The 21,114-nt window shown below is 44.8% G+C and overlaps 1 protein-coding gene across 1 annotated transcript in view; it reads right to left on the reverse strand.

Moving 5' to 3' along the window:
• Positions 1 to 21,114, reverse strand: part of ry (xanthine dehydrogenase rosy) — a 50,140-nt gene that overhangs the window by 14,671 nt on the left and 14,355 nt on the right. Inside the window, exons 5-15 of the mRNA XM_037220949.1 lie at positions 17,354 to 17,480; positions 16,531 to 16,787; positions 15,834 to 15,975; positions 15,548 to 15,715; positions 12,852 to 12,928; positions 11,652 to 11,855; positions 10,526 to 10,704; positions 8,546 to 8,783; positions 7,590 to 7,840; positions 6,793 to 6,958; positions 496 to 714 (exon numbers count right to left, since the gene is read on the reverse strand). Of these exons, the coding sequence (XP_037076844.1) occupies positions 496 to 714; positions 6,793 to 6,958; positions 7,590 to 7,840; positions 8,546 to 8,783; positions 10,526 to 10,704; positions 11,652 to 11,855; positions 12,852 to 12,928; positions 15,548 to 15,715; positions 15,834 to 15,975; positions 16,531 to 16,787; positions 17,354 to 17,480 (2,028 nt within the window). The remainder of the gene's footprint in view (positions 1 to 495; positions 715 to 6,792; positions 6,959 to 7,589; positions 7,841 to 8,545; positions 8,784 to 10,525; positions 10,705 to 11,651; positions 11,856 to 12,851; positions 12,929 to 15,547; positions 15,716 to 15,833; positions 15,976 to 16,530; positions 16,788 to 17,353; positions 17,481 to 21,114) is intronic.

The raw sequence follows: 21,114 nt of genomic DNA on the forward strand, positions 1-21,114 counted from the left end.
GCACCAAGTATTACTGTGCGTGGGGTTTATCAATGTGGCACACCGACAATAAGGTTATGGGTACTGTCTTTTCTATGCGAATAATGTTCCTCGCAAACGCTTACGTAATTTTGTAGACCCAAGGATAGCCATAACAGGCACGAGGGCCATGGCGCTGCCACCACGACCGGTTCGGGCTGCCACATTCGTACGCTGGTGCATTCATCTTCATTGAGGCCTCCCAACGCGCTCAGCTGCTAAGAGTATACGGCGTCGCCTACCTCTCACCCTGACAGGAAGGGCGGAAGCCGCGGGGAGGCACGCCCCGTAGCTCTGGTTTCCCAGGTCCGTGACTTTATCACTACACTGCCGGGACCCATGCAGGCGCATTGTGCCACTACGTGTGCATATGCACGTATCACCCATCACTCATCTGCCAAAGAGACGAAGCATTACAGGCTTGATCCACAAACAGGTCCCACCTCCTAGGATCGTGCTGCTCCTCTCCAGCAGTACCTGAGTTCCTGCGGGGCACTGAGTTGACGCGAACACCTCCATCTCGTTGTCTTCCTTGGGGACAGCGATGCAGCCGACGGGCTCGAGGTAGAAGTGCTCTTGGCCTCCCATCCGCACGGAGCCCTCGACGACGTGCGGGGAGGCAGTGATGGCCGCATCCACGTCCCCATGCTCGTACTGCTGCTGCGGCGCGAAGAACGACTCCTCGCGAAGGGCGTCCTGAGTGGGGAAAACCAGGTACAGGACTTTTACTGAGTGTGTTCTGCTCTGTTCAGCGATAAAAAAACATGAGGGCTTTCACCAAAAGTGTTATTATTGTAATCGATTGGGAAAGCGTTTATTGTCAGCTTACGTCAGAGTGGTATTGTTGTCCTTATATGACAAAGTACCGGAACCACACAAAATCACACACGTCCCATAACCCTGATGAAGTGGCATGTCTTCTTCAGGAGGCATTCAGATAGCTTTTCAGGTTACAAACGTTATGACTACTGTGAGGTTCTAGGGCAAATACGCTACCATATCATGCTATCATTTATCATATCATGCTATCATGTCTCTCCTTTTTAGATTCTGTTCAGCCATCTCGGTTGCTGTATCCGTCATTTACCAGAAGTTGGCGATATCGTTCCTGTTCAACGCACAAGGACTCCCACGTACAACAACGGCGAACTGCGTGACTTGTTGGAGTGTTCCAAATTTGTAGGGGGAGTTTAATTGATACAGTCATTTTGAGGATTATTCCGTCCAGTGCACAGCCCTTCCCTTTCTATGATTTAAAAATCTCAGGTTTGTGAGTTGAACACCCAGTAATTTATGCCAATGTTTCGTGCGGACTATTCTAAGGTCAACCAGGCAAACATAGCATCGAAGAAATGTGACACGAATGCTGTCACCTCATCGGTCATCCTGTGCTCAAGGCCAAGACAAAAAGCACCTGTCATTTAGCGTTTTGTTGCCATTGGGCTTTACGACGCACCCAGCTGCTCAGTCTATATGGCTTCGCCTGCCTCTCGCCCCGGCAGGAAGGGCGGGCACCGCGGGGAATCGAACCCCGTACCTCTGGTTTCCCAGACGCTAGTGGAGCTTTTGGCTCTGCCGTACGTCAGCACAATGTCATGCATCAACGGTCATCAGCTGGCTCTCAACCAATTTTAAACGTTTAGAACAAGGCTCGAATAAGAATAACATTTTTGGGCTATATCGTACAAAAAAATTGGCAGCGGTACAATTTATGACGGAAACAACGAACCTAAACATCGCCCTAATTCGCCGTTTTTTGGCACGAGGACTGATGGGGTGCAGGGGGAGGGGGGTTCTGGCGACATTCCCCTTGCGTTTCCCAACGAATGAAGATAGAGCTCAGTAGAAAACATTAGGGGATTGGCATCAACGAGCTCTCGCAGTTAGTAGTAACAGTTGACCCCATTATGGAGCGTCACGGGTCGAATTTTCCAGAAAATCACATTTTTCAGTTCTAAAACATCATAACTTTGAGGCCTCACGGCAACACCTTCGGGCAACACTTGACTTTAATGAAAGGCATGTTTTTTGTTCAATTCTGAGTGCAGTCCTGCATATGTGTGCGTTTTAGGCGTACATTGTTAAACGGAATATTCCATTTTTATATGGGATTTTGAACTGAAAAGGCCATCTTCAGGACTTTTTGATGCAGCTCACGATTATGCCCTCTTTACGATCCCAAACCATCTGGTTCCTGAGCCATACGCTCGCAAAAGAGGCACAAGGTTTATTGAGGGACTATTCCAAAGCCACCTCCGCAATGATGATGTCATAGAAACGTCATACGATCGCGGTAATATTACAGGCTGTTTCTGCTTATGGTCAAAAACAGCATGGTCGCTGATACGTTCACAAAAGCGATGATGCGGCACACATGATGCAGTCCGCGGAAGGTGATTGGCTGTTGACAACATTTCGCTGCTGAATGCGTGTCGCGGACGTAAGCGTGAGCACTTCTGGGTTGTGTGGCACTCCTCGTCAACGGGGCGTTTTTTCCTTATATCGAGGCCACGGGCCAAAGTTATAAAGAAAGAACGCCACTGTCTGCAGAAAATACGACGCGACGGGAACTCTCTTTTTCTCATGCTGGTTTTTTCTACTCACGTATTTCTTACGGACAGCTCGGCTGACACCGTGTGCACCGGAACAAAGAATCTTGCACGGGTTTATGGGTTACCTAGGCATAATTAAATTAGACAAACATTAGGGTATATATATATATATATATATATATATATATGTATGTATGTATGGCTGAACATTTATATATCTCGCACGAGAAATTTAAATCCTGAGCAAAACAATTGTGGCTTTCAAGGACAACCTCATGACCTGCATTACCATGAACCCCCTTGGGACTTTGTTGGGGAAGGAGCTGACGGTGAAATGCGGCGTTATGACCAGAAACCTGTGCGTAAATTGTGAGAAAACCTGAAATCTGATAGTCCTGTGAGCTGTGCAAATGTGGAATCACACTTATTTTACAAACGAGTGTGAATCAGGGGCTTGAAATAGGTGTGATCACTGGTGGTGCGTGCCAGTGACTTGTATTGATCTTGATGGGATGGGGAGTGTGCGTGCGAGGTTTGCACTTCTGAGAGGTAGCATTGTTTTGACATTTTTTAAGTCTACTACTCCCAATAAAATGTGGTGCATTGATACCTGCCTCTATTTTCATGTTTCTGTGTAAACAGGACAAGGTGGTGATGCTCGTGAACTGAAGTATACATCAGCACCTATGTTGCAGAAGAGTACATAGGCAATTTGTTACTTCATTATGATCCACCCACATTTTGAGCCTACTGAAGCATTACAGCATGTAATCAATCCATTGCATGCCATTATATTTGCAATTCATTTTGGCAGTAGGGGCTGGTCTGCGCAGCTCATTAATGCACATGCTTGGTATACGCTCAAAAGATACAGCTTTGCAGAATTGGCATTTCCTTAGGAATTCTGAATTTTGTATGTAGGCGGGCATCACTTGTGAGTAATCAATGGCATAGTCACTGCAACTTGTGAGATGCTGGGTGCTGCGAAAGGTGGAGAAGTATTGCTGTTGGTTCCTTGGATAACACTTAATGATATTTTTACCATGATACTTGTGTGCATCAGCAGCCTCACCACTTCCCTGCATTTTACCGATCTAACCATAACTACATACACTTGTCATGTCTCCATAGTTGTACAAGGTCAGCAGGTTTGCAGTGCCATTTCACATATAATATTTTCTTGTTATACATGCGTTATTTCTCGCACGAACAACACTTTTGAGTGAAGCAGCCCGCTGACTGCAACATGCTGCATGGCTATGAAAGCGGAAGGCGTGTTTGCGTCTTTGTCACCCATGTTTTTGGATTTTCAAAACCGGCTGAGCAAGTGATGTCACTTATTGGCTGTGCGCTTTGCTGAACGTGATTTTTACATTTGATCATGTGTTTTTGGTCAGTCATATGTCAGATGCACAGTTAATACAAGAATGCATGCTTCACCCATCTTTTCATGATTGAATTGATTATGAATGCAGCGGGGATTACAACACAAAAGCCATATCATTGTTCATTATGCCATGCCGCAGTTTAGCACTGACATAGTGTCGCAATGACACTGTTCACCCGTGCCACTAGACAATGTATCACATTGGTTGACTACTCTAAGTCGACAATACAGCATTCACATTTTCAACAGTCCTTGGCAGGTTTCGGTGCGGGATTCATCAGCCTTCACAGCATATCGCGTTTTGATATTAATAACCTGCCCTAAACGCTGGCGATCGCTACGTTGCCTATGTCAAACAGCCCACCAAAGCTTCTCTCACGACAGGTACCAAGACAAAAAATCCACAAACAAGCCATTCATTAATCCCCGCCCAACACAGCGGCCGCGACGGGAATGGCTTGTTGGCGTCAGCTTTCGTGCGTTTTGAGGCATTCTTTAGGTCAGGTTGCCAGATGCTGCCAGGTATTGCTGTCGTTACAAAACAATTCTATGACGCCATCAAACAATGACGTAGTGGGGCGCATTTTTACAAACTTGGAAATTTGACTAATTGAGTGTAACTAATTTGTAATTTGTAACTAATTGAGTAACTAATTTGAGTGTTTTTTAAAGCTTGAAGGCCTATCAATAGTTACAAGTACGCTTTTTCCCATCATACCTGATGCTTATCTCAATATCTTCAAATGTGGAACATCCTCTTTGACATAGGATGTAAGATAAGATGAGATATCATTGACATAAGAATGTCGGCTCGCCGCGCGAGCTCCGTGGTATCGTCGGTTGGCGCCCACGCCAGTCGTAGATTGCAGTGGAGTGTTTCTTAAAAACCGCCGCTTTTCCGAAATGACAAAAGCTAGGAACACGTTTGTACTGATAAAACACGCGCAAAAGAAACCCCATAGGCTATTGAGCATTTGGGCGCTGCATCCTTCAAAAGCTTAGGGCTAGTCCCCCCTCCCCCTCCTATCATGACGAATGCTACGAATAGTGCCATGGCCCAGCATGGGAATGCAAATCAACAGCGTCGAATTTCGGAAAAGATACAAGAGGACCACAAGAAATAATGAAAACACGCGTACATAACTACATTTGGGTTCGGCAAGCGCGCAAAAACTGGCACGACACCTCTCGACAAGTTGAAGTACTTCAAGTGAGTCAGCCTGTTCACTACGGTGGTAATTTCGAACGGCCAGTCGAATAGACACTGTGATGTCGTACATGCGTTTCGTGACGCAATGAAACGGTATTGCATTTAGCACATATAACTAATTAGTGAAATTTGTTGTTTGTTTGTTGAAATATGTTGGTTGTTTCGATCCGTCCATGAAGGGAATGCTCCACCTTTGAAGATATTAAAGCCTGCACCAGATATGAAATAAGCCTGCCCATACCTATTGACATCCTTAAAAATGAAAACATTACCCCCAAACAACACATTTATATATTTGGGAAATATGCTTCTCCATGCGTCATTTTTTCATTGCGCCAAAAAGCGTTTGTATCACGATGAGGTGTTGTCAAACTAGCCGAGCAAAATTGGAACCCTAGCACTGATATTTAGCATTTTACTCGCCAAAAATAGCATAGCATCACACATTGACGGTAATCGAAGTGTTCGCAGAGTTAAATACCGTTATGTGCTCGTGTTTTCGCCCTTTCTCGTGGTGGTCTTGCATAAGTATCCGTGAGTTCAAGAAGTTTATATGTGGGTTACTAGACAATTCTCAGGGTATTTGAGTAGAAATCTGCTTCCCATAATGACTAGCAACTATGTCTATCTTCTTATCTTATGTAACACATAACGTGATTCATGATTGAAGCTTTCAAGCTTGCCCTGAATGAGAGCCAACTGATATCCACTATCTTTGAAAATGAAATGGTACTGATGGACACCAGCTCTGAATGGCTCGACGATAATATCGTTCTTGTCAACATCACATTGGCCATGGAGTGGCAAATTTGAAGGACGTTGCTATCGCATCATGCATGCCTGATTAGTTGAAATAGTCTGCACAACATAGTCTGCACATCTTCGCGGGCGCATGGATCAGAAACTAGGGAGTTTTAGGCCCTAAGAAGGATAGGGGTGTTAACTGCAGTAAATGATATTCAAAACGTCTCACTTAATTAAATGTCCCATACAATTGTGGAATACTTTCTTTAACACTTAAAAGCAAACCAGCAGTCACAAGTGGGTTTATTTAATCATATCTAATGTTTGCTTCGGTATCTTAAAATCTGAAATCCCTTTGAGGCCTTGACCACATCGCGCTCATAGCGTTCAGACACTTTCACAAAGGATTATGTTGCCAAGCTTTTTTGACTTAAAAACGTTCAGCCTTTGTTTTCTAAGCACACACTTTGATCACAGTACTTTGACTTGATATGCTTCACATATATTTAAAGACATGTTTGTAAAGATGCACAATTTGATAAAATTGCGGCTAACTGGCAACAAACAAGATCATACTTTATTGAACATGTAACAATTCATTTATATATATATATATATATATATATATATATATATATGTATATATAATTTGTATGAACGTTATCGCACATTTAAACGTTTGCAAATATGAACATTAAATGACCATTATGCTTACGGATTTTGTTAGGTCCGCTTTCAGCTCCTGATGACGTAATGGCAGAGCGATTGGCAGACTATGGCAGACTGGATTACAACATTTGCCGGCTGTCTATGTCGTCATGATCCAACCTAGCAAACCAAAAAAACTGTACCCCCGGCACCCATTTACACCTCTACCTTACCTCAATAGTGATGATAGGATGTAACTCCTCGTATGTGACCTTGACCTTTCTGGCAGCACGCTGGGCAGTGGCGCGATCACACGCCAGAACGATGCCGATTATCTGACCCATGGAGGTCACCTTCTCGGCACGGAAAACTTCTTCGTCTAGGAACGCTGGTCCTGTCCTGGAATGGGAGCTTGAGGTTTTTCATCTCAATGGATTCGTACCTTTGTTACTCACTGTGAAATATGACTTTCAAATACAGTATCTAATGATAAATAATGTATTGAGATCTCACTTTGAGTTAGAGCATCCAATAGAAGATAATGCAATCTTTTCAATCAAATTGGCATGTTTTTGAATTTGCTTCCAGAAACTTTAAGATGTTCTTAACCAGTTCAGCCCATGCCCATCGTGATTTTCGCCCCAGAGTGTGTAGTCAAAGAATTACAGAGGCAATGGTCACACAAACTGCGTCGCAGGCGACATTATTTGATTCAACCTTAAGTTGTAAGCACAAACCCCTAACCAAAGCGTAAAGCGTGCAATTAAATTACGATATCATTCCTAGGTTTAGATTTGCCATGCTGGTAAGGTTATCAAGTAAAGTGAGTTTATGCAACTGCCGCTAGACTTGTGTGGTTAAAGCATGAACTTGGGTCATAGCTTTACCAATACGGCTATAATACAGGTGACGCCGTTGAATACGGGTGCACATCGGCACACAGAGCTGCAACACCATGCTGCAGCTCAGGTATGCTCTCAAAGCTCCATTCAATAGCATTACTATCAGTAATATCAGAGAGATAGTTCACCTGTTCTTCTCTGGCTCCAGGTCCTTGGCGCTGATGAAGTGAGTGGCCCCGGGCTCTCGCAGTGCCTTGTCCGCGTCCACGCTGATGATGCGAGCATGGGCGCGACACGAGAGCACCAGTCCCGCGTGCAGCTCGTCCTCCAGGGAGGGAATGTCATCGCAGTACTGGGCCTCGCCCGTGACCTGTTTGAGCGCTGAGACGTGCGTGACTGGCCGACCCACCAGGTCATGCACCGGCTGGTTCTTGGGGACCTGCGGGAGCGACCACGAAGGTTTTCTAGGATTACTCCGCACCCTTATGTATTGTAATAATTTGATGGCTCGTCCTTGGTCTCGGCTATTTCGATAAGCGCATAGCTTATTCCTTAGATTGTGTATATATATATATATATATATATATATATATATATATATATATATATATATATATGTATATATATTTCCATGAACGCAGAGGTCATGAAGAGGCGCCCTCAGCACGCGGGTCACAGCAGGTTAAATCATATGATTTCAATTGTGTTTCAACTCTGATTTAGTAGTCCCCTCACATCCCACACAACATACGAAGACCTTCAGGCAATGGGCTTGCTAAATGCCATAACAATGTGTCGTCACCCAGCCGAGGGCTGATGTCATACATGGTGTTTCAACGTATGATGACGAGTGAGACCAAATAAAACCTTGCTAAAAGCTGTCTGATCCATCTAATTTGAATAGGCCTTTAACAACCAAAAATACCATAGCCAATATTAGCGTACCCCATTTATATAACGGATAATTATGGTACTATTGTAATGCAGAATGCCCCCATGAAGGTTTGGTGCAATTTACACTGAGTCCAGCCTATTTCGTTGAAGTGCCAAACCTGTGCGCCGTTTAATTTCCGTATAGTAAAAAAAAAACAAAGACAGTTTTGCATCCGACAGCATTCCCACCTGCAACGTATAAATAACCAACCACTTGGAAGAGCTGAGAGGAGGCCGGTGCCGGCCTGTGGAACGTCTCCAGCACGGAGGCGTTCTCCTTGTCCAGCTTCCCCGTCAGCCAGGCAGTCGTCTGCAGGAAGAACTTGAAGAAGAAGCTGATGGTGAGCGTCCGCCGGTACTCGACCATGCCTCCCGGAGCGCTGGCGTCCAGCGGAAGATCCTCCAGCAAGAGGTCAATGGCGCTGTTCAGCAGCGATTCGTCCCAGGTCCTGCCGTCACGTGCGCAACGCCTATTCAGGGAGTGAACGATTTGCTGAGGCGCAGTGAACGAAGCGCGTTTTGGTTGTTGTTGTATAATCCTATGGCGTTCTTTTCTACTCGCTTGAGCGTGCTTCGTATAACTAGTATGTCAGCTCACTCGCCGAAAGGTCAGTGCCGCGTCACATAACCCTAAGAAGTTCCACTACTGTCCACTATTGTGATTCGTCCTAGGTTCTGTCGTCACATGGCAACGCCTATTCAAAGAGTGTACGGTTTGCTGAAGCGCAGTGAACGAAGCGCGTCTTGGTTATTGTTGTATAATCCTAAAGTGTTCTTTTCTATTCAGTTAAGCGTACTTTGTTTAACTAGCAGGTGAGCTCACTCGCTGAAAGGTCAGTGCTGCGTCACATGGTCATAAGAAGCTCCGCTACTGTCTTATCTATGTCGAGAAAATAGTGGCAATTGCAAATGGCATCTTGTAGAAAGTATATCCCACCCCTCATTCGTGGAAAGGCCAGTACTGTGTCACACGACTCTAAGAAGTTTCACTGCTGTCTAACATTTGTAGAAAAAACAGTGACAATTCCAAATGATGTCTAGTAAAAAGTAAATCGCACTGGCATCATCTTGTTTGGGCACAGCGTACACCACTGCGCAGAACTAAGCGTGTTACAGCAAGTACGACAATATTTGTCTGATTATCTTCGCACCATAATCAACTGGTTTATGTGTGGGAGGATGACGATCATAACATGCGTGCCACTATGTGGACGCGTCTATCGCGTGTCTAATTCCCGTGAAAACAGTTGGCGTCCTGAGCAAGTGAGTGACGTGAATTACATGCCGGAGTGCGCTCAAATCGAGATCCAAGACGGCTTTCTGATCGAAAAGTAAGTCATGCATGGGACACAAATGTCACCGTGAAACATTCCAGACGTAGCAGACCTCCCAAACGCTTCGGCGCATCATAGTTATGTATCTAACATATATATATATATATATATATATATATATATATATATATATATATATATATATATATATATATATATATATATATATGGTAGGCAGGACGCTAACGCGCTACGTGCATATTACTAGCAGAAAAACGCTGCAAGCAATAAAGCACCGCCAGTCCACGGTACTTGAAAAAAATACAAAGGTGAGCAAGGATATAAATATCAAATCAACATGTTTATGCTCTTTTTCTTTAACATAATGTCAAACGTGACTCGAGGGGATATTAAAGAAAAAAAATATAAAATATACATTGCATCATATTTATACCAGAAATATGCTGCACAGGCGATAGTTGTCGAAAACATAACGCATTCAGCAACAGTGTTCATAGGGAGGTGCGCGGTCCATTGCCTGGAGTATTTACGCATGTCAGATGAAACTAACAAAACGGCCCTTTGAACAGCCTATTGCAGATAGCGTCCGTTATATCAAAATGTGACAGAGAGAATGTTAGCGTCGGTTAGAGACGCCACTGGTGGTAAGGTCGCACGCACATTCTAAGCCATATGCTGCTATTTCCCGCCTGTTTGCCCGTTGCTGAACGCCCAACACGGTGAAATGTTCGCTCACGTCCACGTCCATAATTTTGTAATGAACAGCAAAAAGGAAGAATCCCGGGATAAAAATCACCCCATTCGTATATAACTGCTTCAAGTAGCTACGTACGCTATGATCATGTGCATGCGCGTGGCCAGATTTCTTGGTACTTGCCCTGCATTTACCAACACACCTGCCAATCAAGGCCTGTTCGGTCTTCGTGGCCGACGCGGCAGTCGGCGCCATTCCTCCGTAGGTTGCGCGGAACGTTTCGACCGTCTCTCCGCGCATGCGCACAAATATGCCCGCGTTGACGATGGCAATGTCGTCATCTCTGCGATGTGCCTGCTTGTAGCCCATGAAGAACTCATTCTGAAAAAAAACAGGATGATGAATTGCACAATTTGTCATGACGTGCAACGAGTTTCTTTAAACGCCCTTGTCGACGAACAGCTAGTACCAACTTCTCAAACATGTAATTCAAATAACGGCAAATAATGCTCTTGCACTTAACGACATGCAACGTGATAACGCAAACATTGGACTGCAAAGCATGGGGTTATTTCACATTTGTTTGATACTTTGAACAAACAAAAAAAGGAGGAAAAAAGTGCTCCACGTATACACAAACCTAAGAGCCTAGAACATTGCAGTTTTATAAGCTTGAATGCGGTATATACGAGCTCCCTAACGTAAGTATTCACCTCAAAAGTCACATAGTCATAAAAACTGATGCCGACCATCCACTGAAGACCGCAATGGATCGCGTGCAGCGCTAATTGGCGGGAGGAAGACAATGCGCCAGCATGATGCACCCGGGCAACATTGGCGTTGGCGAAAGGCTACTTCTAGCACTATTTCACAAGCACAAACCACATGTCGATGTCACGCGAACTATGTTTTTGATCACATAGACTTTGTTATGACAGTCTCTAGACGTCAAGCACCGCATTCAGTGTTTAGGCAATATTTCTTTAAGTCCTGCACCCTAACACAGCCGTGCAGTATGATGGCCGGTGGTCACAAACCAAAGACTTTAAGCATTGTGTGGCAATATGCCACTTTATCTCGCAAAGCAGACTGCAGCTGCTTCTCTAGTGCTCAACTTGCACTGTACAATTTCCCTTAGTTTCCATAGGTACGTGTGGACGTCATGTTTCACATATGTTCGCCGTTAACATAAAACTGCCGAGAAGCCAAACTTACGTGCGTCGAACGCTACACTCACTCATGCCCGGAAGGGCGAGAAGTGTCGCACTGTGATGTGTGATGTCGACGTCATACGCGTAGTGTTACATCAGGATCTGTCATTGGCTCACCTCTGCTGTGAAAGGCACGGTCACAGACAGCAGAACCTCGTCCGGCTGGGCCACGTTCCTCCGGTAGCTCGTGTAGAAGCCACGAATAGGGACCGTCCTTCTCTTTCCTGATGACGTCACCAGGGTCAGCTGACTGTCGGCTGACATCAGCAAGGGCACCAGGTCCGATATCGGGCTGCCGGTCATGATGTTGCCACCGATCGCCTGCATCGCAAAGCAAAACATGAATGGTGAATATTAGTTACGTCATGCACTGGCCTGTTCTGGCGCTTTAGTATGACATAAATGAAGAACACCGTAGTGCACTGTAAGGGCAATGCGGCTTATCCAAGAAGTAGCAAATGCCGACAAACTCGGATAGACCCTGAACCTCCATTGTCAGCGAGTGATGGGTGCTGACTGTGTTTCTAGAGATTTCAGGTCACATAGCACTCCATTCAAAAAGTTTGATACGAGATGACTGATGTATGGACCAATGTATTTAATTCCACATGTTTTTGTTTCCGTCCGGGTAGATGTTACATACTTAACTACACTCCCGGATATCATAGTGTGCAGCCAGCGCGACGCTCTTCAGTTGAAGCATGTCATGTCTCGAAACACATTTGTCTTCGTCGCTCTTTGACAAATACGTGATGTGTGAAACTAACTTGACCGAGTTTCACTCCCAGGCATTCACAAAACAACGGACTATCAAAATACTCCACGATTCAAGACGAGGGCGCAATAGCTTCATTTCAGGCTTTCATGGAATAATTTTGACCCTTTTTGGGGGCGGCTGCTCTACTTTGTTAGTATGATTTATGCGGTTGTATGGAGTGTCTGGTTTTGAACAAAATATGTTTTTTTGTGGCATACAGGTTTAGTTATCAGGTGCGTCACGTCAGGTGCGTGCGTGCTGTCTTCGTTTTGCATTTTGTAAAAGTTACTTTTAAATTGCAAAATTGGTGAGCTGTAATGTTTAGAAAACAGATGGGTGTTGTTCGAAAACGGTGATAAACAGCACGCCTTTTATAAGTTGTCTGATCTTGACGCTACACGAAAACGATCAGCACAATGCATAGCTGGTCGTGATGCTGGACAGAGTTCACGTTCGTGTTAGGCGCACTGTCCCAATTTTTGTGGCTACACAGCTGGCTCTGTACCGGCTTCGCTGCATTTGTGAGAACAGCTGTGTCACAGGAGTAACAGTTTACTCACGGATACGTTGCGAATCTGAGTTCCAGCGAACCAGCGTAGCATCTCCGTGATCGCAGAGAACACTCGAGTCTTCCAATCTGCAGGACGGAGAACACATATCATCCAGGGATAATGAACGCGTGGTTGCACAACTCCAGCATCCCTGCCCACTAAATATGCAGCTCAAATTTTTAACCGCAAAAATAAACTGCGTATATGCTCCCACTTATCACCCAAATTTGTACAGCAGGATTTTACGCTGCGCTCACCAGATCATTCAGATATCAGACCAGATAACAATCAGATAATTTCAGTGAGCCTTAACACGTGCTCGGGTGGGGGTCAAATTGAACCCCACCCCCCGAAGGTTTTTCCAGAATAGTTTCCGAACGGCGCAGTGTAGCCGCGCCAAATTTTGCATAGCTGTAGACAATTAGATAGCGGATCGCTTAACATAAAACAAATTAAATGTACCTTGTAAGGTCGCTGACCCACGGCAGGTCAAAGTCAGGCGATGGTTTTATCGAAGGCAATTTCCAGGGAATCGTTCAATCTGATGCAACAACAGAGTATTACACGAAGCCACACATCTCTGAGATGCTTTCTCAGGCACCAAAAATATTGAATGAGCAAATAACGTTGACCTAAGGTAAGGTATGAAGGTCAGGCCAATGTCAAAACCAACCTGGTTTATTACTCTGGGGCTTGCTGTATGGGATAGTTTCTGGTGCTCGATTCGAATGTATTGAGAACAGGAACCGCATTATACATCTTCCATCGACTTCTTAGAGATCAGAACAGGTCATTGATCTAAGATGACCCGGGTCGACATTTTGTTATAGGAACATATCGCCTGGCGTAATCTTTGTCAATTATTAAAATGCAAATCTCGGATTAGTCTTGTATGATTTTGGTCACCATGACCTTCAAAAGGTCAAACAAGGTCACTGACCTCAAATAGGATTGTGAACTTTGCTTAGAAACAGTTGCCTAGGTTCTGGGGACACTTCGGAAACCAACCTCGACTATGACCTTGTTTGACCTTATTGAACCCGAAGGTCATGACCAAGGAAGCTCAAACATTGACATAAGTGAGTTCACGTACAGATCAAGACACCCTGTAAATTTGGGGTCTGTAGCTTTCTTAGTTCCCGAGATCTCAGGGGGGAGACCAAATTGACCCCCACGCGAGCGAAGGGTATCTAGCCGGCCACCCGGGCGCGTGTTCAAGTTTTTTACATGTATTTTTACCACTCCGAAACGTTAAGTTACATACATAAGATCATAGACACGCTCTGCCAAATACCCTTCCATCGAAAAGCAGCCTAAGTCATGACATATTGCATTCTTTCATCTTTCATGATGCACATTTATTCGAAACTCTGACATATTTAAAGAAACCATTAATAGTATATGTGTGCTGAGGTTCGCAATCACTGCGTTATCACCTTGCTCTTGGGAGTATATTAATGACACGACAGCAACATCTTCTCTTTACCTTGAAAGGGCTTACCGATAATATAAATGTCCTTTTATGCATATTTTGTTGCGTTCTACATGTTTGTAGAACGCAACAAGATATTCTTAGATGATTATCGTTCTACAACATAAACAGATTTCATAGAAACAGGTTCGAAACAGAAACAGAAACGGAAACAGGTTCGCAGCACATTATTCTCTTTCTACTTTTTTGTCTTGGACGGCATAAAATGGCTTTCCAGTCCAAACAAATTTTTATTAACTGAAAATTTGTCGCTTTTGCGTTTTTGATCTTCGGTCTTCAAGGCATGCAGCAAAAATAACACCATGAAAACAGCACGATTGCACATAATCGTTACGCAGTGCACACGCTAAAGTCAAAACTTCGCAGGATTGTTGTACCCTTGATATATACTCCGGCAAAGGTAAGCCAAAATGAATTAGGAAAGACTTAGTACGCAAGACTTTAATCACGCACTTGTCAAATGAACGTAAGACAGCTTAGATATTAGGCACCCAACCAAATCTGATTTTGAGCCGACCGCTATCCAATGGGGTGCTTTATTGTTTGCAGCGTTCTTCTGCTAGGAATATGCAGGTAGCGCGTTAGCGTCCTGCCTATCCTGTATATACAAACATATATATGTATATATATATATATATATATATACACACATATATATATATATATATACAGGTAAATGTATGTGCATATGTATGTGTATATATATACACAGGTATATGTATATGTATATATGCATATGCATGCATGTATACATATCAGATACACAATTATGATGTGCAGAAGCGTTTAGGAAATCTGCTACATCTGGAAGCTTAAAGTGTCTCACGACAGCCTTCCAAACACACCTATATATGAATACCATAACTGAACCATTGTTACCACGACTCTGAAATTTGCAACATTCTTGCGAAACTAGCTGTTATGACATAACGAGCTGCATCGTCCTGAAGAAGACAGTACAAACGCCACTCACGTAAATAAGGTTCAGCTTTTTGTGACACGATGAACGATAGTTCAAAACGTTATGTTGCGGACAACTACCGACGAATGCCAGGAACAAACCACTCATATGATGGTTGAAAAATGTTGAAGTATATGTGAAACTAGTCTTTTTATAAACTCGTGAGCGTTGGCGAAATTCGGAGCAGGAACAGATGTTGTTTCAAGAATAGGACCAGTTCTTGCCACACAGAAAATCCCGCGTGAAACGCACCGGGGTGCTGGCTGATAGCTGTGTGCAGCTCTTGCTCGATGTCAGAGAGAGTTGAAGCGGCGCCGAAGGTCACGCCCGCCTGGTCCCAGGTCACAGAGGTCAGCTCCTGTACCTGACTGGGGTTGATGATGACCGGATACTCGCAGTGCTTGAACTTGACCTCCACCCCTGCCAACATTGCGCGCGGATAATGCGTCAAGATGCTTGTATGATTGTGGCCGTGCTGTAAACCGGAATTTAAGAACATGCGGCACTACAGTTCAGCCTTCGTAATGCATCTCCTCACCGACTTCGGTGTTGCCGTTGACGAGCTTGGCCTCTGGATGGGTGGCCTTGAGGTCAAGGAGCTCCTGGAGAGAGGCTGGTCTGTACCAGGTCACCCTGGGACCGACAAATCGCATAGACTGGGTCGCCCACTCTGGCTGCAGCTGGAAAGAGCAACAAGTTATTGATATTTCACGTAATTTGCATTCGCAGGAAGCTGAGCCGTCTCTTGCCGATTCATATGACTGTGATGAGCTAATGTGACTCCGATAAGTCGCAAAACGGCTTCAACTAGAACCCTGAAATTTGCCTTGCATTCTAGGAGATTAATTTCACTGGTACTTAAAACAAAAATGGAAGCTCATTTCGTGTCAGGTCAGGGACATAACATTGGTTTAGTTTCAGCGTGCCAGGCCAAAACGCGGACAAACTTCAGGTGTTCTAGTATTACACTGTAGTGTGGTCTTCCTGTGGTCTGCATAGTTTTTTTTATTTAATGACGGCACTATTCAGCCTTCCAACGACATATTTCAGGCACGATAGGTCACTGACCCAACTGTCACAAGCACTCAACGTCTTTGTGCATTATTTTATGGCTGTGAATCCCATACACAGAAGAGATGCTGGGCGTTTACGTGCGCGATTGCAACACTGCATACATCTAGGATAGCTGATCATGTACTACCGAGCGCTACCGACTACTGATTGTGTCAGTTTACCATAAGCTCCGGTGGAAAGATAGCCTCTTGGGTCGGATCGTATGGTGAAAACTTGTGACTGTCTACTAGATCCGTTCCAACCCGTTCCTCCTCTAAGTACACTCCGTTCTCTGGCATTCCACTGCTGGCGTCTCCGCAGCCGTTCTCTTGTCCGTTCAGTTGGCAGCAGTTTTTGGCGCCGCAACCTTTGAATTCGCTCGTGAGCGTTTTGAACCCATCCAAAATCGCTCTGTAGCCCGTGCATCTGCACAGATTGCCTGCCGTGACAAAAAAAAACACACATGTCACATACCTGGTTTGCCACCAGGAAATATTTTAACACTTTTTCGTTTACTCTGCTAACTAAAAAACATATTACAGGTGCTACGACCGGCCAACATCCCATTGAACAAGTTCAGGTAAACGGACACTTTAATAAACTTCTTTGCACAAAAACGCATCACTAGCCGTCGACAGGGTTTAGACGGAAACTATATTTGGACACAAGGCATGGCACACCCTGGATGACATTTTTCTGACATTGTTTCTTTGAAAAGCTCGCCATCAACACATCCTGCCACGGACTAACAGTAGTATGGGATATATTACAATGGCGCTGGCTTCATGAGCGCCACAGCTGTCTCTGGAGGAGGGGAGACGCTCTCATTCGTGCTCTGGGATTTCTGGCAGTATGGCGATTGCAAGCATTTCGAGCCAGCCTGTGTAACCCGTTGAGTGCTTCAGGACGAATGATACACGATACACACGCAATTTGAGCCACTGTTTGTAAGCGCCGAAGTCGTATATTTACATATGCAAAGCTCGATTGATAGTGTCGGCGTACCTTGCATGTAGGTCTCGATGTCTTGCATGTCGGGCAGCGGTTTGTTGCGCAGCAGCGTGTACATGGACATGACGATGCCGGGGGTGCAGAAGCCGCACTGCGAGCCGTGAGACTTGGCCAGACGCTCCTGAAGTGACAAGCAGCACACAGTCGCACTGTATATCACGTTTGGCTGGCGTATCACGTATCCCTCCTCACTTGCGTTTATGTGCCGATCACAATACATAGTGTTTCAAAAGAAGGAGTTGGGAGCAACCGGTGAAGTCGTCTCAAAGATCCCACCAAACGCTAGGGAGTAAGGACCTTTTGGCTGCGATGTAGCCATTTTCATACCTCTTCATCTGAGCATGCATCGTAGCGTACTGCTGTTATGCAGTACGCTACGTACGTTCTCGTAACAGGAGCACATGCTGCTGGTACGAGTAGGTAATACAGGTTTCACGTTAAAGTGAAAGCGTCGCAGCAGTGTATCGGCGCTAAGTGTGAAACGATTTCGAAAAGAAAAGGCCGTATGTATCATTAGTCTGTCCACCACTTTGAGACTAATGTTTTTCATTTGCCTGCCTTTTCCAACGTGTGTGCTCGGCAATGTTGGCAACGCAATCATTCGTAAAGGGCTTGGACAGCAAATGCTACAAATTTTTACAACATTCGTCTAAGGAAAAAAACATAAATATGAGCCTTTATAACATGTAGCTTACGAACCGCTAAATTATGGCCTTCGTTTTTCCGGCGTTTGTTGGCGTTTAGCGCGGTGACTCTTCTCGAAGCGCACTTTAACTTGGGGAAACACATATCGCATGCTCTATAGTGGTGCACTGCGACACATTATAGTTCGAACTGTTAAAACAACTGCCGTCAGCATGACGACGGTAGTCGCGACTACTGCAGTTGTAGCGGACCAGATCTATACTCTGAGGCTTCCAAGGAAGAAAACAGTGTGATCCTTGTTGTATTTTGATGGTGTTTTATTGACACCAGCCAGCGCTATTATTAAACGTAACTGGTCCCGAGTTTTTCCTAGACAATGTTTTAGAAATATGCCCCAAAGGTACGACACTTTCTTTAATATGGGTCGCGTTGGGGCCATGGTGTCGCAGCTCTAGGCTTTCTGAACTCAGTCTCTTCTTAATTGCCACACCTAGTTTTTACGTTCGTGCTGAGCGAGCCATCTCCGACATAATTGCTGTGCCAAACGCGCCTTCCCTCGTTCATACGGTGCATATAAATGGGGCATCTCCAATGAACTGAAGCAGTCTCTTCTAGGCCCTCTCTCAACACAGCTTTGCACTTCTCACAGGCGAGGGGACCGGAAGCCGCAGTCTGCAGTGTTGCCCACGCAGCGCTGCGTGGGCAACACTCCATAACATAACTTCTTTCGCGCAGCGTTGACGGCCAAGCGCCGTGCACACCCAGTTTCTTTGGTGCTGTTTCGTCACCTTTCGTTAACTCGCGAGGAGCTGTTGTGACTAGAAACTCCAGGGTCCCCTATTTCATTCTCGTCCGTCCCCACACCTGGTCGGTGCGTCCGCTCCGGGGGCGCCATATTCGACACATTTGCGGAGTATAATTTGGAAAACCTTGGCTCACCTGAATGCATCTAAACATGCTCCGCCAATAAATTGGAATGACCCGTCAAAGTCCCCATGTCACTCAACGCCCCCTCCCCCCAAACTTTTTCCATCAGGACTAATATAGCGGTACCATCCGTCATTGCGCTAGGGCAGCTCGCTACCACACTCCCAGATGAACGAAAATGCGTGAAACCGACAAGATTTACACCATTCTAAGACCAAAGTTGTTAATGTGAGTCAGCGACCTCCGAGATACGAGTGCGGGCTCCATATTTCCTTCTCCTGCGCCGGATACCTGGCTTGCGGAGCCCTCTTTGAGAAAGAAGGGTGCGAAGTAATTAAACGGAACTGTCCGAACGCTTAGGCCAGCCAAACAGTGTGCGGACACCGTTGGCGCCACTGCGGGGCAATGATAAAAAGGGAAGGGGAATAAACCGCATGAGCAGACAGCATATCGGTTGGATCAAACAATTCCCCACAATTCCGAAAAGATGCGTACATCGTTCTTAAAGGGAATGCTCCACATTTGAAGAATTGAAGCAAGCATCAGATGTGATGAAGTAAGCTCGCTTATAACTGATGGCACATTTCTAACAGGAAAAGACTGCTCCAGACAACACAATTTCGTTGAGTAGTAAATACACCCTCAATATGTCATTGTTTCAATGGGTCATCGTACTATGCGCATTGACTGAGAGCCAGTTGACCTAGCAGGATTTTATTCCAGATTTTGGCTTTGATTCCTGGTCACCTGTCCAACACAGAGTCGTGTCTAAGAAGGATGAAGGACAAGTTTCCGACCAAGCTTTCTCCAAGATAAGATCATGTTTGCCATGGCTATTACAAGTAGGTACGGAGACACTCCCACAAAGAAAGGCATATGCTCGGTAATAGGTCTAATCGAGGAAAAACCGGATAGCATGTGTTCTTTTGGGATTAGAGTAGTCGTCTGCGCCAAGGTAACAGGCAGTTAAGAGAAAAAAGTAAGGAAAAATACAACTAATCTAGTAAAATAGTGTAATAAAAAGTAATATAATAAAAACTGATCTGGTGCGTTTCCGGAACTCGATGTGCACACAAACGAAGTGAGCGACGATGGAACCGCTGTGCGCCGCCGCAAGCGACAGCCTTGACGCACTGTGTTGAGTCATCCTTTCTAGCTAAATGCGGTCTAAGACCAAAATTGTACTTACGTCACATCCACGACATCTTTGGCATCTGGACCCACGGGTTGAGCTCGCTGCTAGACTTCTTTGCAAACATCAAGCAGGACTGTCCCAGATTTCGTTCACACCGGAGCACACCACACAGAACTCGTTGATTCAGTTCCTCAACACTATTTGGGTGGTGCAACTCGATGGTAGCTATGCCGCAGAACTTTTTTAAGCTCATAGCCTACATTGTTATAGCTTATTATCCTACATTACAATCCGGCCCATCCATTGTCTACTAAAATAGCGGTTCATATTCTGTAACCTTTGCCTAGGGATGTTTTATGTCGGGGAAACAAAGCTTAACATTCGTGGCCGGTTTGGTGAACACATTGGAGACGCATGTTTACGGACAGCGTACATGTCAGTAGTAGATCACATGGTAGACCGACACAACGCAATGAGATACGGCGCATCACACACCAATTTTAAAATACAAATTTCAACAACATAAGACCATAAGACACCACAAGACAATGAAAACCTCAAGGTCTTGGAATAACTGCGCATTCGGAACATTTATCCTAGGATGCACAGACAACCTTCATCATGGGATCTGGCTTTAACAACATTTCCAGATTATGCAAGTTCCTGAGATTCAGGCAAGGTTCGTATGGACCGGAAACGGTGTGCAATGTTCTTCTCTACTACTGCTATTTATTGAATCTGAAATTATTAATCTAATCTAATGTTCTTCTCTAATTTGATTCCCTAATATTTTTATCTGACTTTGCGAACTTTCGGCCTAGCCGGCCGCGTTGTTTTTTGCCTTTAACGTGTAACTGTATATGGGGTGTTAAATGATACATTTTTTTTGACATGTTTTAGTGACAATGTCTGCGTAGGTTGGTAGTGTTTTCTGGATTCACGTATCTTCCTTTTTAAATGAAACATATAGCTAAACCTTTCTGAGCTCTTGACGTTCTTGAAGGTGAACACAGCTAAGACTGTGTTCCGTCAATGTAATTGCTATTTA

This window comes from Pollicipes pollicipes, unplaced genomic scaffold (assembly GCF_011947565.3).
Source record: "Pollicipes pollicipes isolate AB1234 unplaced genomic scaffold, Ppol_2.1 Scaffold_2555;HRSCAF=2994_pilon_pilon_pilon, whole genome shotgun sequence".
Lineage (NCBI taxonomy): Eukaryota > Metazoa > Arthropoda > Thecostraca > Pollicipedomorpha > Pollicipedidae > Pollicipes > Pollicipes pollicipes.